The sequence below is a fragment of the Meleagris gallopavo genome, chromosome 17 (assembly GCF_905368555.1).
Source record: "Meleagris gallopavo chromosome 17, MGAL_WU_HG_1.1, whole genome shotgun sequence".
NCBI classification, from domain to species: domain Eukaryota; kingdom Metazoa; phylum Chordata; class Aves; order Galliformes; family Phasianidae; genus Meleagris; species Meleagris gallopavo.
Window position 1 is genome coordinate 550,256 of NC_139420.1, and position 14,035 is coordinate 564,290.

General features: G+C 39.8%; 1 protein-coding gene across 1 annotated transcript in view; it reads left to right on the forward strand.

Moving 5' to 3' along the window:
- The window catches only part of MAPK1 (mitogen-activated protein kinase 1), a 28,507-nt gene extending 20,117 nt beyond the window's left edge, over nucleotides 1-8,390 (forward strand). The window contains exons 7-9 of the mRNA XM_085238791.1: nucleotides 856-965; nucleotides 2,084-2,211; nucleotides 4,282-8,390. Of these exons, the coding sequence (XP_085094917.1) occupies nucleotides 856-965; nucleotides 2,084-2,200 (227 nt within the window). The 3' untranslated portion in view covers nucleotides 2,201-2,211; nucleotides 4,282-8,390. The remainder of the gene's footprint in view (nucleotides 1-855; nucleotides 966-2,083; nucleotides 2,212-4,281) is intronic.
- Nucleotides 8,391-14,035: the final 5,645 nt, after the last annotated feature.

The window sequence follows — 14,035 nt, forward strand, 5'->3', positions numbered from 1 at the left end:
TTCTTTGTAAAAGATGGGAATCCCAGCTGTTGTTGTTGTCTTAGAAAGTGTAGTTCAGTCAGATATGCAGCGTTGGCATTGGACGTTCACAGTTTGTTTTGTTACATCACTGGTATTTCCTTCTAGCTTCTACTTTGTGTGGTTCAAGGATTGCTGTATGCACAGCACAGCTCTCATACTTGCTCTGACACAGTGCATGTCACCTGAGCTGATGAAATAATTCGTTTTCAGTCAATATGATCAGGTACTGAAGTGTCATGAAAAAGCTGATTTCTGCAGCTGAAACAGTAGAGCTGATCATCCTTATTGAGGGAAACAGCGTGATTTATTCTGTTTTTGTAACTGCTTGTCAGTGTGAGAAATCTTTACTGGGGTTTTTGACAGCTTAAATGGCAGTGAAGCTCATGTGCTTAGCTGCTGGGGAACATGCAGTCAGTGTGACTTCGTAACCTTTTTCCATCTAAACCTTCAGAGCAGCTTTAACAGAACAGGTTTTCAGAAAGCTCTTTGCCATCGTTTCAGTGTGCACAACGTGCTTTGGCATGGAGAAAGCAAGGGGTTTCTAGGTCTGAAAACAGGCCTTCCAAAGGGTGTATGTTTTTCTATACTTGTTCTTAAAATGTACCAGAGCAGGCCGAAGGAAACTGTAATTTAGGAATGCTGATAAGATGGACAAAAAAAGACACACTGCCCAACTCAGAGGAAGCATTTTGCTGTTTCCGTTGCTGCTACTGCTGTAAATGAGAATTAGCACTTAGGGAAGCTTGTTTTTCGTGTGTAATATCAGTAGCATTTATTGTACTTTGCCATTTGAAGTGTGTATTAAGCTCTTATTTGCTTGTTTTTTCATCTTAGCACTTGATTTGTTGGATAAAATGTTGACCTTTAATCCTCACAAGCGAATTGAAGTGGAACAAGCTTTAGCCCATCCATATCTGGAACAGTATTATGATCCAAGTGATGAGGTAAAGACATTGTTAAAATGTGAATCTTGTTGATAAAGTGATACAATGTGTTATTCTCTTCATTAGTTTATGGACAATGTTTCTACTTGTGGAATGAAGAGTGGATGATGTCATTTTACCAACGTGGTTAGAAATGTATATTCTGCTTCCCAGTGGAAATTTAGAGTAGTATTTCGAGCCTTGCCAACACCTCAAGTGTTCCAAATGGAGACTCGTAGCAAGCAGTTGAAGAGCTGTATGTGCTCTTTACATCTGAAAATAATGCTGCTACTTTATAGGCATCTTTTGAGAAATTGTAAACTTTTGTTGCAAAGTTTAAACTTTTAAGAGGTGGATTACACTTTATATCACAGGCCTAAGAGGATCAAGAAGGTTGCTGTTCTCTTGCTCTTTACAAGCAGTAACTTGTATTAAGTGGCCCTTACAGACCGAGAAGTCTTGCTTGTATTTAGGGATATAAAGAATTTGTTTAAATGTTTGTTTAATAAAAATAAGTGGAAAAAAATCAGTCTGATTAACTTCAATCTTTGAAATTAATGTCCTGCTTTTGTTTTGATCCAGTGCTACATTTTGGAGGCACAACACAAAAATAAATATATGCTAAGGAGTACTATTCTGAAAATGGAATTTCTCAGTTCACTGTGGTTTTGTTTCATAGTGGCTGAGGTGAGGCAGGAGAGGTAACAGAACTTACCATTGTGTTGTGCTTTAAAAGCCCCCAAAACTGAGCTTACTGGAGTTGATATAATACTGATGAGATTTCAGGTTACTTGTAGAGGAGGGGAGGAGGAAAAATGCAGGTTTTCCTTGAGGGATAGATTTATTCTGAGAAATCTGATGTTTCAGATTTTTGTTCAGGTAGTTACTGAGATATAAGCTGTTGTTAAATATTATGCTTTGTTTTGCATTTGACTGTCATTTGAAATTTTTTCAACTAATATATGAAGCATATAAGGAACTAATTGAATGAGTTGTTCCTCATAGACTGCAAAACACTGCATGTTTCTGTGAACAGGCTTTTAGATGTTTTTTCCCATTCAGGATCTCCGTTAATTTCAACTGAACAATAATAGTTTAAAAAAGATGAATTATTACCTTTTTTCTTTAATTTTATCAAGCCTGTAGCTGAAGCACCCTTCAAGTTTGATATGGAATTGGATGACTTGCCGAAGGAAAAGCTGAAAGAACTGATTTTTGAGGAAACTGCTAGATTCCAGCCAGGATATCGATCTTAAATTGTGCATAGGTAAAGTTACAGCAATAAGAAATCATTTGACCAGAAGAATTTTGGAACTCAGTGGTTACTGCTAGTGAGATGTATAGCTGACAATTTCTGTTGACTTGCTAACTAGCTGCTGAAGTGCAACTTTCTGCTTGTTCGATTGACCTCAGTCCTGTTCTCTTACCGAAGAAATGAGCATAGATTGCAGCGCTGAACTGTCTGCAAAGAATCTGGGCAATGGTCTTGAGATGTTTACCTGGTTCTCAGGTTGCATTTAAGGAATAAGGGTTACATTTGATTTTATTCTCCAATAAAAGTGGTGAGAACGCTACTGAAATGCAAATCTTAAAAACAAAAACCACAACTTTCCAAGGGGTCAGTGATCTTCATAGAAGATAACAGTATTTTGTCATGTGGCTTCAAATGCTCCTTAAAATCTCTTCCTTAAATTTAATGTGCAGAGGAGAAATCTCTTGAACTACTCTAAAAAAAAAAAAAAAAGCCCCAAACCTCAGAACCATGAATCTTCTGTGAGACTTCAATTCTAAGTACCTCTGAGATAATTGTATGAGTAATTAACTATGTAGCTGTTTGTAAATCAGTTATGATTACATTTGCTAGTCCTTTGAAGATCTAAACATGCTTAATTTGAATTTGCTGATATTCACTGCCTGTGTTTTGTTTCAAATCAATAAACTTGTCTTCACGTACTTTGAGGCTTGCAAGTCTTGGTAGTGTCATACAAAATTGGTAACATAATTAACAGTATATTTTCTCTAATACTTGTGGAATGAATGTTTTTAAGTAACTAAGCTTTGTAACTGGACAAGAAACTGAAAATACAAAGAGAACTGCCCGATGTAGGTTGCCCTATTTTGTGGCCTTAAAAATGATTTCCATGGTATTCTCCATCAGCAGTTCACAAATAGAATCTCTGGTTGACAGTTCCAGCAGAAAGTTCTGACTCTGAGCCTGTGCACTTCCCTGAGCCATCTGTGGCTGTGGCAGCAGCGTGTAGGAACTTTACTGCTTTGCTATAACCAATAATTCTTCTGGACTAAAAATGGGATTTCTGTTCCTGCATTGCTTATGCTTCTAGTCTCTTTTAACTATTACTTGGTAAGAAAAGAGGAAGGAAAAAAAAAGTTGAGTAAACTGTAAATAGTTTTTCCTCCTTTTGTTACTAGCTTGAATATTAAATGATCGTATTGAACATAAAAGCTTACAACTGAAGTCATTTTGATTTTTGGGAACAGTGAATCTTGCTTATTGAACTTACTAGCTAACATATGAAGCTCTTATAATAATTAGAATTTAGGTAAATCTGAGCCTTATGCTGTTGGACATTCCACAATAAGGCAGATGGTGCCTGCTTCCCTCCTGTGTTGTATAAAGCTAATTCTATACGAGGGCACTGGGAGTGTGTGCACATTCTGGAAGAAAATTGTCTAACTGGAGTAAGATGAAGGCCGTGGAATCAAGGAGGGAGAGCAATAGCTGACACTGTGGTAGATCACAGATCACCATCTCTGCTACTTGCCCCTGCCCTAGGTTGTGTTAGGGATTAAGGGGTTAGGAGTACAGATGTCAGTGATCCAGCGCTAAGAGAAAGCTCTGATCTGCTAAAAATGTTACCTTTCAGTGCTGCTATGAAGAGTTGATTTGGCCAGTAACATTCTGAAATTTAAGTATTTTACTTAACTAGGTAATGATTCACGAGGAACTGTATGAGTAATTTGTGGTCAGAATTATTAGGTATTCCACAACACAGCATTCAAACGTAAGTAGCTGACATCCTAGTGAAGGCCAGCCCTGAGCAGTTGGCTCAGACTGCACAGTAACTCTCTTCTGTATATTTCTGCTCTCCTCCGCAGCCCCTTGCTATCTGGCTCTTCTCAGTGTGTTCTTTGCGTTGTCATTTTTGACTCTAGCTTTTGGAATTATGAAGCAATGTGGGAAAAAAAAAACAGTTCTTCAGATAACCGAATAATGTAGGTCACTCATTTGGAGAAAGGTAGAAGTAGGAAAATGTGTTAAGACAATGTTAAGATTTCCTTCACTGAAATGTCTCTGCTTTTTTTTTTTTTTTTATAGGACAAGGACTTAAAGGACTGGGCATGCTCAAACGTTGCTGTTCCTCTTCCCAGTTCTTTACTGTTGGTCATGTCTTGTGGCCTCTCTCAGCTTATCCACTAACTCCTTTGAGCCATTCAGGAGGGCAGTTCCTGGTAGTTTTGGCTTTTCATGCTTTCAATGAATCTTTTAAGCCTGAAGAATTGTAATTGACACTCCTATGCGTAATGCCCGTTGTTGACCTGTTGCAGTACTGTACTGTAAGTGCACCTACTGCTGGCCGTGTTTTAACTGCTTGCTTTCTGGTTTGAGAGATGCAGTGGTTCCTTTCACTCCTGGATTAATATCCAAGAAGATAATTCATTAACTGATGCGAAGTTTACACCATGAACTATGTTTTTCTGACTTTACTGAAGTCGCTGGCATTTTTTTTAGAAAAGCTACTATTCAGGGCACTTTAAGTCAGTGACATCCCAGATTTTTTTTGCACTTCCTTTTTAAATAGAAATGGTTAGCATCCAGTGAGTGGGGTTTTACCATTATGCTCTGGATTACAGCATAAGTCGTGTTCGTGTTAATCTTGCTTATGCACTTGTTTGGGTGTCCTGTGCTGTACATGCAGGTATTCTATACAGTGTAATAGCCACATAGGAACCCATCTGAATTGAAGTCATCTAAGAAACATTTTACCATGCATTGACAAAATTTGTACTTTTTTTTCCCTACCTTTTTCAAAAGAGATCATTTTAAGTTTAGCCATGCTGGGAGGGGTAGTACTTCCAAAGTTCATACCTTGTGGTCGTGTTTATAAGGCTTGTGCAAAGAGAATGAGTGGCAGCTTGCCATCCTATTTATTCCCTGTGTGAGGGGAGATTAACAAAGAACATAATGGCACGATGACCTAATGGTGAATGCTTTTCTTTGTGGAAGGCATCCGAATGTGGTAAGTGAGAAACCAAAATATGATGTTAGTAAACTCAGCCTGCATACTTCATGCCAATGAAATGCTCCAAATGAGGACTGGTAGTTTTACATCTGAATCTTATCACTGACATTCAGAATTCTCGCAGAGAGGAACACTGCATCTTTAAATGAGAAAGTTTGAATTTCCTTTTGCTCCTACAGCATGTCAGCATCTCAAGTTCATTTCTTGCAACCTACACTATGGTGATTTGTAATCAAGCCTCCATGAGCTCGTGACATAAAGTACTGTTCTGTTGTCAAGTACTATCAAACTTTTCTGATAATGCTGAGTTAGGACAACCAAACAAAGCTAGCACTAAATAATGTTTTAAATTGTATACCTTTTAATGATCTTTTCAAGTATTTGTTACTGAAATTGTATAATGTGGAGTTTACTAGGTGTTATGTTCCAGTGCAGTGCCTCCTTTTCTTTCCCCACTGCTCTCTGTGGTGAGAAATTTGCCTTGTTTAAAATGATTACTGTGCCCTCGCATGACTGTTAAAGCTTTCTGTGCAAAGATGATTGTTTAAGTGCCACATGCCTATGATTGAGAGAAAAAAATCTATTGTTACCTCTGAGTTGTGTTCAACTGAAATGCTATTCAACAAATAACTTAGGAAAAATAGTTCTATTTTTAGCTTTTCATATCTCTGCTGTCTTCTCAATTTATTTTGGCAGCAGTGAAGAATGGATTGTATAGACTGCTTGCTAATATGAACAAAATGCACTTGTAATTCCTGGAAATAAATTTAAACCTTATATCTTCACATTAACATAAAGAATTAGTTTTTGGTTTCCTCTTGGGTAATGTGTTTGAATGGAAATCAGATTCAGTTGCTACTGCAGTATTACAAGGATGCTTGCTGGTTAATGAATCCAGGCTTCCTCACTCCACTTAGTCTGCTTTTCAAAAAAAAGAAAAAAAAAGAAAAAAAAAAAGAAAGCCATTAACTTAGGTTTCAATAGGCAAGGGTGCTTACAAGATTCCATTTCAGATTTTTTCTTTGAGTTTGAGTCTTAGTCTACCAAAACTAATTTTTAATAAGCGATGGTTCATTTTAAGGGGCATTTTCAGTTAGGAAGTTCCTGTGGTACATCTCTACTGTGCGGAACAAAAGGAGCAAAGTCAGGACACTGCACAAGTGATCGTGGAATCTGATATGGAGCCTGTGCTAAAAAAAGTTTCTATAGAAATTATGCACTTGACTGTTGATACTTGTGTAGAAATTTTTTCTGATGTTTCTACACATCTTTACCAAAACGCTTTCTTCACGCAGTTTTGAGAAGCTGAAATATTTCTAGAATCTCTGCTACTTGTACCATCGTCACCATTACAGGAATCGTGGTTGGAAAGATGACTGTTACTGAAATCAGTTTGTAACACCTCAATCCGAATTTAGTAAGGAAGAATTTTTGCAGCTTATTTCATCCTTTTCCCAGTTCTTTTCTTAATACTTTAATTTGGGATTCTGGAGAGGTGAAAACTTACCCTTGCTATCTTCTCTCAGAATGACAAGCCAAGGGTTTGCTTTACCTAACGTGTGGTGCTTTCAGGCTTTCTTCCTTAGCTGTCCTTACTGAACCAAGTTGGAGTCCATCGGTACCAATAACTGCATCCATCAGTCTTCTGCTGAACGCAGTGAACGTTGTTAAGCTGAATGTTATATTGTCAAGTGCAGAAGCGTGACTTTTTCTTTTGTCAGATACTGAAAATGTTTAAAAGAAGGTGCCTATAACACTGTTAGGTCGGCTATTGCTCCATTTTACTTTTCTCCCCTCCCCCCCTCTTTTACCTAGTTTTTGTATATGTAGAGCAGAGACCTGAAACTTGTATTTGAAGTAATATATATTTCATGGTAAAGATGTTTTGGGAATAAGGAATGTAAACAGTTGACTGTCTAAACACTGCAACTGTACTGCGGAAGAAAAACAGGCAAACTTAAACTTCTCTTGGATGCTTTGGCAAAGAAAGCATCTTATTCTGCTATCCTGACTTCCCCAGAATCTTCCTCCTCACTGTCACACGCACCAAGTCTGAGGTGTGCAAGGCCCTGCGTGGGCTGAGCAGTGCTGCTCTGTGAGGTTTCAGCAGCACAGATGGTGACGTGACTCAGCAGTGGCCAAATGCAACCCAAGGAGTTGAGCGTGGCTTTCCTTGCAGAATGGGGAAAAAGAAAAACTTGTTGCAGCCCATTGTGATACGCTATGATATATTTATACCATGTCAAAGTTCTTTGCTGTACTATAGATTTAAACTTTATTAATATATATCTGCTTATGTTAGTGTAGTTTCTATAGTCCTTGGTTATGGAGGAATTTGTGTTGTTACAGCACAGTGATATGGTATAAATATGGGTCTGTACACACAACGTACTCATGAATTTGGTCCCTTGCATAGTACTTTTATATTTGTACAGCGACGTCTTCAAGCAATCCCAGGTTTTAGGGGAAGTATTTTTGTAAATGCAGTGGTTTAAACAAAAAATCCAACCAGTCCATTTACTAAGTTTTAAATGCGTTTGTGGTTCAAAATGGTTTAGTTAATGACTAAAATCAAGACACTAAATTAGTGAAAAGTGCACATTAGTAAAGTGAAGCATACCTTGGTTTTGTGTAGCATGTGCTGTGATCAAGCTAGGGGAAGCATTGGACGAAATGCAAAAGTTGGACTACCTTTGTAAATCTAGAACAAACGTCTGAAGGTTGCAGCTGGATTACTTACTATTGTTGCCTTTTCTAGTGTTGTATCAGTGTAGAGCACTCTTAAATACTCAAACTGCTTTGTCTTTGCTTTGTACTGTTGGTGCCTTCTTAGTCACGTACCCCACATGTCCTGCATAGCTAATTTAGTTAATGGTAAGTTTAAAATAAAATAAAGGAAGATTTTATATTAAAAAAAAAAACCTTTAAAACTTCATTTTCTGTATGTTCTTATTCATTGTAACAATTAAACATTTATATTGTGACAGATTTGTGATTTGGTTAATTTGTATAGATCAGTTGTAAGTAGCAAAGGTTTATATTTGTCTTATTCTTTTAATGTTGTAAACGTACGTGGTTTTCTTCTTTAAATCAGGTAATTAATGTTCTGTTTCGTTTTTGGCATCTGAATCTTGTAAAAACAAATGCAAAGAAAATCATTAAATTGTGTCCCTGTATTACCAAATCAGCATAGTACTGTGCATATGTAGAATGACTGAAACTTCACTTTACAGTGACTGCTGTTTTACAAACCGTGATGCATGTCACATCGGCGTGCCTAAAAGCGCGTCGCCCGAACGGAGCAGTCGCAGGCAGCCTGCATCCATGTTTTTGAATGCACAGTGTGTCTGTTTCAGTGTATGAGTATACCAGTTTGAAATTGGAGTCATCCAAAACATGGCAGGTGAAGTTTATGGACGGGCAAAGAGTTGCATCTTTGTGGCAAGAAAGTTACGAAGTCAACGTTGTGAACTGCTGGGCACAGAGACGGCTTTGGCTCACTCAATATTAGTATAGCTGTAGCCACTTCCCAGGAAGTTCTGCCGAGAAGTACCTGAGCAGTCCTTAGAGAGCAAATGTTTTCAGTTTGATACGAAAAAAAGTTCTTCTCAGGCCGAGGATTGCAGCGTTCTGAGGTGTCTGGGAACAACGCGCTCGGACATCCTTGTAATGGCATTTTCGTGAATATTTTTCAGTCTGAAGTCCAGCTGTGCCAAAGAACTGAGAAAAGGTGTAATTTTATCATGGCAGCTAGAAACTTCTGTATTTGTATGACAACATAAAAAGCCTGACCTGAAACTGACAGGTGCTTGTCAGTAACTGACAGCTCTGTGACGGCTCTAACGGCTGGCTCGTTGAAATTCCTCTCTCCATCCCCTCTCTGGTCTTCACAGCAGTATGCATTTTTTTTTCCAGAATATTGAGAGTTTAATTTTGCCATATATACAGTTATGCACGTTGCTTTTTCATCGACTGTAGCTGCCCTTGTCTGTCTCTGTTCCCCCAGCAGTGCGCGGTTTGGCAGTGGTGTTTCAGCGAGTCACTTCAAAGTTTGACTGAACTGCATCTGGTCCCAGCAGAGGATTTGACAAGCTGCTGCTTGACTCAGTATTTTTGTCGCACTTGTTTAAGTAGGATTAGTAGGAAAACACTTAGCTTTTATTTGCTTTGTTCCAGCAGAATAGGACGCTGATCCTTCCTGTCCGTGAGCTTTGAAGGGCGATGGGTTGTGAGACCTTGGAGCCAAGGAGTGCGCAGATGAGCTGTGGGGTCTGTGTGCAGGCTTAGTGCTTGCGTGGATGGGCTCTGGTAGGGTGGGTGCTGTGGAGCTGATAGCCAGCGCTGGAGGAGCTCGTGCTCCACGTGTTGATTTGAGCCGTGTGGATTTGATGCTGTTGGGTTTTGTAGAGCTACAAGCCCAGTATTTTCTCCGCAGACAAAAGTTCTCACTTCTGTGTGTTTCATTGTACTTTCTACTAAGTAACATTTGCTTGACAAGCTTAAAAAAAATGAATGTTTGATAATTGTAGAAGACTTAAAATCTTCATCACATCAGTAGGTGTCATGTCGGTGATTCGAAGAGCTCTTGGCTTCCCTGCAGAGCAGCATTAAGCACTGCCAGCTGCAAGAGGTGGGCGATGCTCGTAGTGCCCTGCCGGGCTGAGCTTCCATCACACCGTGTTCATGTGAGGGCTAATCTTGGAATTGAGATTTGAAAATTGTTCTGTGAAACCTTTACTGTTCCGCTTTGTAAGGTACTCACACCCAATGCTTTCCTTCAGGTATTTTGCAGAACTCTGCCTGCTTTTTCAGTACATCTTGCTACCGTGACAATTTTTTTCTTTGTCTTCTTATTCAAAGTGAAGCTGAAGTCTCAGCTGTTCCAAAAACCTTTCTTTGGGATTCACGTGGTTCTGGTGATGCACAACAGGTTACTGGTCCTGTTACATAAACTGATGTGAATCCTCAGAAAAGGTAAGCAAAAATACCTGGCAGGTCACTGAGACTCTTCCTGCTGGAAGCACAGCATGCGGTCTGGTGATGGTGTGTTCGTTTCTGAGGGGCAATAAAAAAGCAGATGAAATGATGAGAAAGGAGCGATAGGATTGGGTAAGGTGTGGTGTGGGGAGTCCTTTGTTGCTGTTAGAAACTTGAGCCTGAGATTCAGCAGACCCTGGTTTGAACTCTTCTGACTCTTAATCCTTGAATACCTTGTAAATACTGGGACCTCCTGCCCTTTCTCTGAAATGTCCTCGCATCTTCCTTGCAGCATGCAGCCATTCTTCAGTTTCTCCCCTTTTCCACCCCATTAATGATTCTGGCAGAGCGATGCGTGATCCTTTAGTTCATTTCCCTTGGTGCAGGAGTGGCTTGTTAGCGCATGAGGAACGATAAAAGGAATCCTTGGGCATTTTTCTGATTCCCCAGAAAAAGAAGAAATGTCTTGAGAATGCTGGAAGGCCAGCATGCTGTCTCATCTAAAAATACTGAGTTGAATCCTTTTGTGTATCTTGTGAGTCTTTCTGTGGCTTTGTGTGGACTCCCAGTTGTGCCAGCTATTTGATTGAAGTGCTTCTCTGCCTCCTTCCGCTGCTTCTTGCACAGAGCTGACCTTTGATCCCGCTGAGTTTCTGTCTTCCAGTGATGCTTTTCTTCCTCAGGGTTTATACATTCCGTGTTGGTGTTTTTCTCCCCAGTCCTTTGACTGCTGTGACCGACTTGGCGTCACGTTTTTATTCTTTCTTCTCCTTATTTTGCATGGCTGTAGCTTCCCTGTGGTCTCACAACTCTCCATTTGTTTGCTTTTTAGAAATTTCTGGGTTTTTTTAGTTACTCTGTAAGGCCACAGCCATACTTCACAGAGCTGGGCCCTGGTTACAGGCAGCTGGCTTAAGGGCTGCTGGTTGCACTCCAGCCGCTGGCTTTGGGGAGAAAACTTGCCTAGGCAGAGCAGTTCCTTTAATGCAGTTCCAGTGCCTGGGATTGCACCAGTGCAGCAATCTGTTAATTCCACCTTACTGCTTTAATGCCTTGAATACAAAAACCAGAAATAACAACGGAGAACTTCATTCTCCCCAGCTATGATGCATTCTTCTGCACTACTGAAACTATATCAAAATTCAGGCTTTTCAAGAAAAAAAAAAAAAAAAAAGGCGAAACCCAAAGCTGTAAGAGATGCCATGAGTTTAAAAAATAACAAAATAATAAAAATTTGCTATTATCAAGAGACTTAAGATGCACCTTCTTCTTCGATCTTAACATCCAAGACACATAGCTTGCTCGGAAGATGCTTTTCTGCCTTAAATCTGCAAATGCAAAAATGCTGAATATTCAGAATTTTGGCTTGAAACTGAACCAATGATATCACCAGTGAGCTGAAAGCTCGGGGAAGGTTTGAAGTCAGGCCTTCTCCTAGCTCAGCTTTAATCTCAATAGCGGGGGAGAAATCTTTGACTATCAAACCTTCCTGTTCCTAGAAGTGTTTAAAGCTTACAAATATTCTATCTTGTCGTTGAGGCGTCTTAGATTCAAGTTTATAGACTAAAGAATTTTTGTGTGTTCTGTGTTCTTAAAAAGCTTTGTTAGTTTTGGTACGTGTTTACTTCTGCAGGCTCTTTGGATAGGCATGCCACAAATGTGGGGGGAACCAACTTCTGCAGGCCAGTTGACACATCCAGAAATGCTTAAATCACGTTGTTGATGTCACTGTAGCTACGTGTTGTTTGCTCTCGTGCAGCATACGTCAACGCTCCAGAAGAAGGTGGGGATTAAAGAAAAATAAAATTGTGGTCATTTCTTAAACATTCTTTTGTAGTTCAATTTAATCCATAGGCTTGTTTTTGAGGGTAGTTTGGTATTTGGGGAGAACCGTGTTAAGTCGTTTTTACAGCTGACTTGACATTTCTCTAAGTATAATTTGCTGTTATTCCAGCATGGCAAAGGTCTGCATAATTCATGTGTGCTCAACTTAATCACTGGTTTTCTTCTAACAATAAATGGCATTGTACCAAAAGCAATATATCCTGTGCGTAGTTGGTAGTGGAAGTAATTATTACTGTGCAGCTTTTACTTTCATTGTCTTCCCAATGGTTGCTGCTAGCATGGATTTTGTGCACTGACAGATGTTCCAGGCTGTTAGAGATGTATTGTGGGGGAAAAAGTCCTGCGTAATACCTGTTTGCTTTCTGGAAGCTGCTGCAGTACTTTGAAGCAGAAAAGAGTTGCATCTGATGCTGCAATAAGCTTGTTTTCTTCTGAGTCTTATCACCAGAACGCATCTAGATCTGGAGAGTTTCTCCGGAATTGCTCCTCCACATTTTTCCTCTTGAGAAAGGCCCGGGCTCAGCACCAGCACCGTTAGAGCCAAGGATTATAAGAGAGCAGAAGGGCTTTTTTCTCTGCTTGATTTTGGGATTCTGCTAAGCTACACCCAGCCTTATTAGATCACGGCGCTGTAAAAAGACTTGGGGAATGCTGCAACTGGTTTTGTTCACCAACTACTTAACTCAAGACCAGATAAGAACGCACAGGCAATATGCAATGCATGGGAACTCTCTAGTCTTAAATTCTGTCCTTCCTGACCCCCTGATAGCGTTTCTGCACTACTGGCTCTGCAAGGAAATCTGCCCTGGATAACTTTCCTTTGCAGGAGGGAAGCTTTGTTTTTCCTCAGAAGGACAAGGTATTGATACAGTTATCTTCCCACCACTTGCATTTGACTGCTAGTGTGCAGTGTTCATCATACCAAGATGTCACTGTTAGAAAAGTTTTAATGCTGTAGAACTAACAGGGGTGAAGAACTTGCTCTTCTCAACTTGTATATTTCTCCTTGCTTTCAAAGTGTGTAGAACGATTCCTACTTTTAATTATAACTGACTAGCTTTTCTGCATTCTCTGTGCACATTTTTCTCTGCTGCCTCCTATTCTAGATGTTACTTATTTTACTTCTAATGGTGTTATAAAAACTGTAGTACTACAGGTGTCGTGTGGTAACTTGTAAATAAAATTACTACAAACACACGGTGAAGTTATTTGTGGTGCTGCTCTGTAAACGTGTGACGTTACCTTAGCTGTAAATCTTAACTCTGCTTTCCTCAGGGACCTGCCTGGAGCACTTGATTACGAAGCCGGTGTCTTTGCCTTTGCAAGAACCCCTCCTGCAGCCGCTCTACACAGCAGTCTGCTCCTCCTCAAGTTCCAGGAAACTATGGCAGTGAAACAATTATTTCTGCACAGTCACTTTGCAACATAATATGCTAGGTGACAGCAAATCAACACCTACATCAAACTGATTGGCTGTGGATAATATATTGTCATGTAAAAATCGATTCACGTAGAAAGAACACAACGTTATTTATGGTTGGAAGGTGATTAGGGAACTGTTGCCTTTTGTTCTTGGAGCCTATCAGCTCCAGCAGAAGACTGATTGTTTCCTATCCAATTTGAGAGGATGGCAGAAGAGAAGTGGGAGAGGTCTGACCTGGGGAGGGAACAAAGAATGCTACGTTTTAGTGGGGGAAAAAACGCACACAAAAGCAGATACTCTGTCTGCTACATTTTCCTTGTGGTTGACATGCAGTCAGAAATGCAGCAAAAGTCCCCTCTCCCTTCTAGAAAACAGTCTCGAGGAGGGCTGGTTAGCACTCAGACCTTAAGCTCTCCAGAACCTTTTGCCTTTGTGTATGAAGGAGTACAACATGTAAGGATTTTTGTGCCATTTATTGGGGGTTGAATCTGTACTCAGTGCTACAGCATAAGACAGTAATAAAATGGCTGAATTTTCTGCATTTTTGCAGAGAAAAGCAGCTTGTCACTCCCAAACACCTGAGG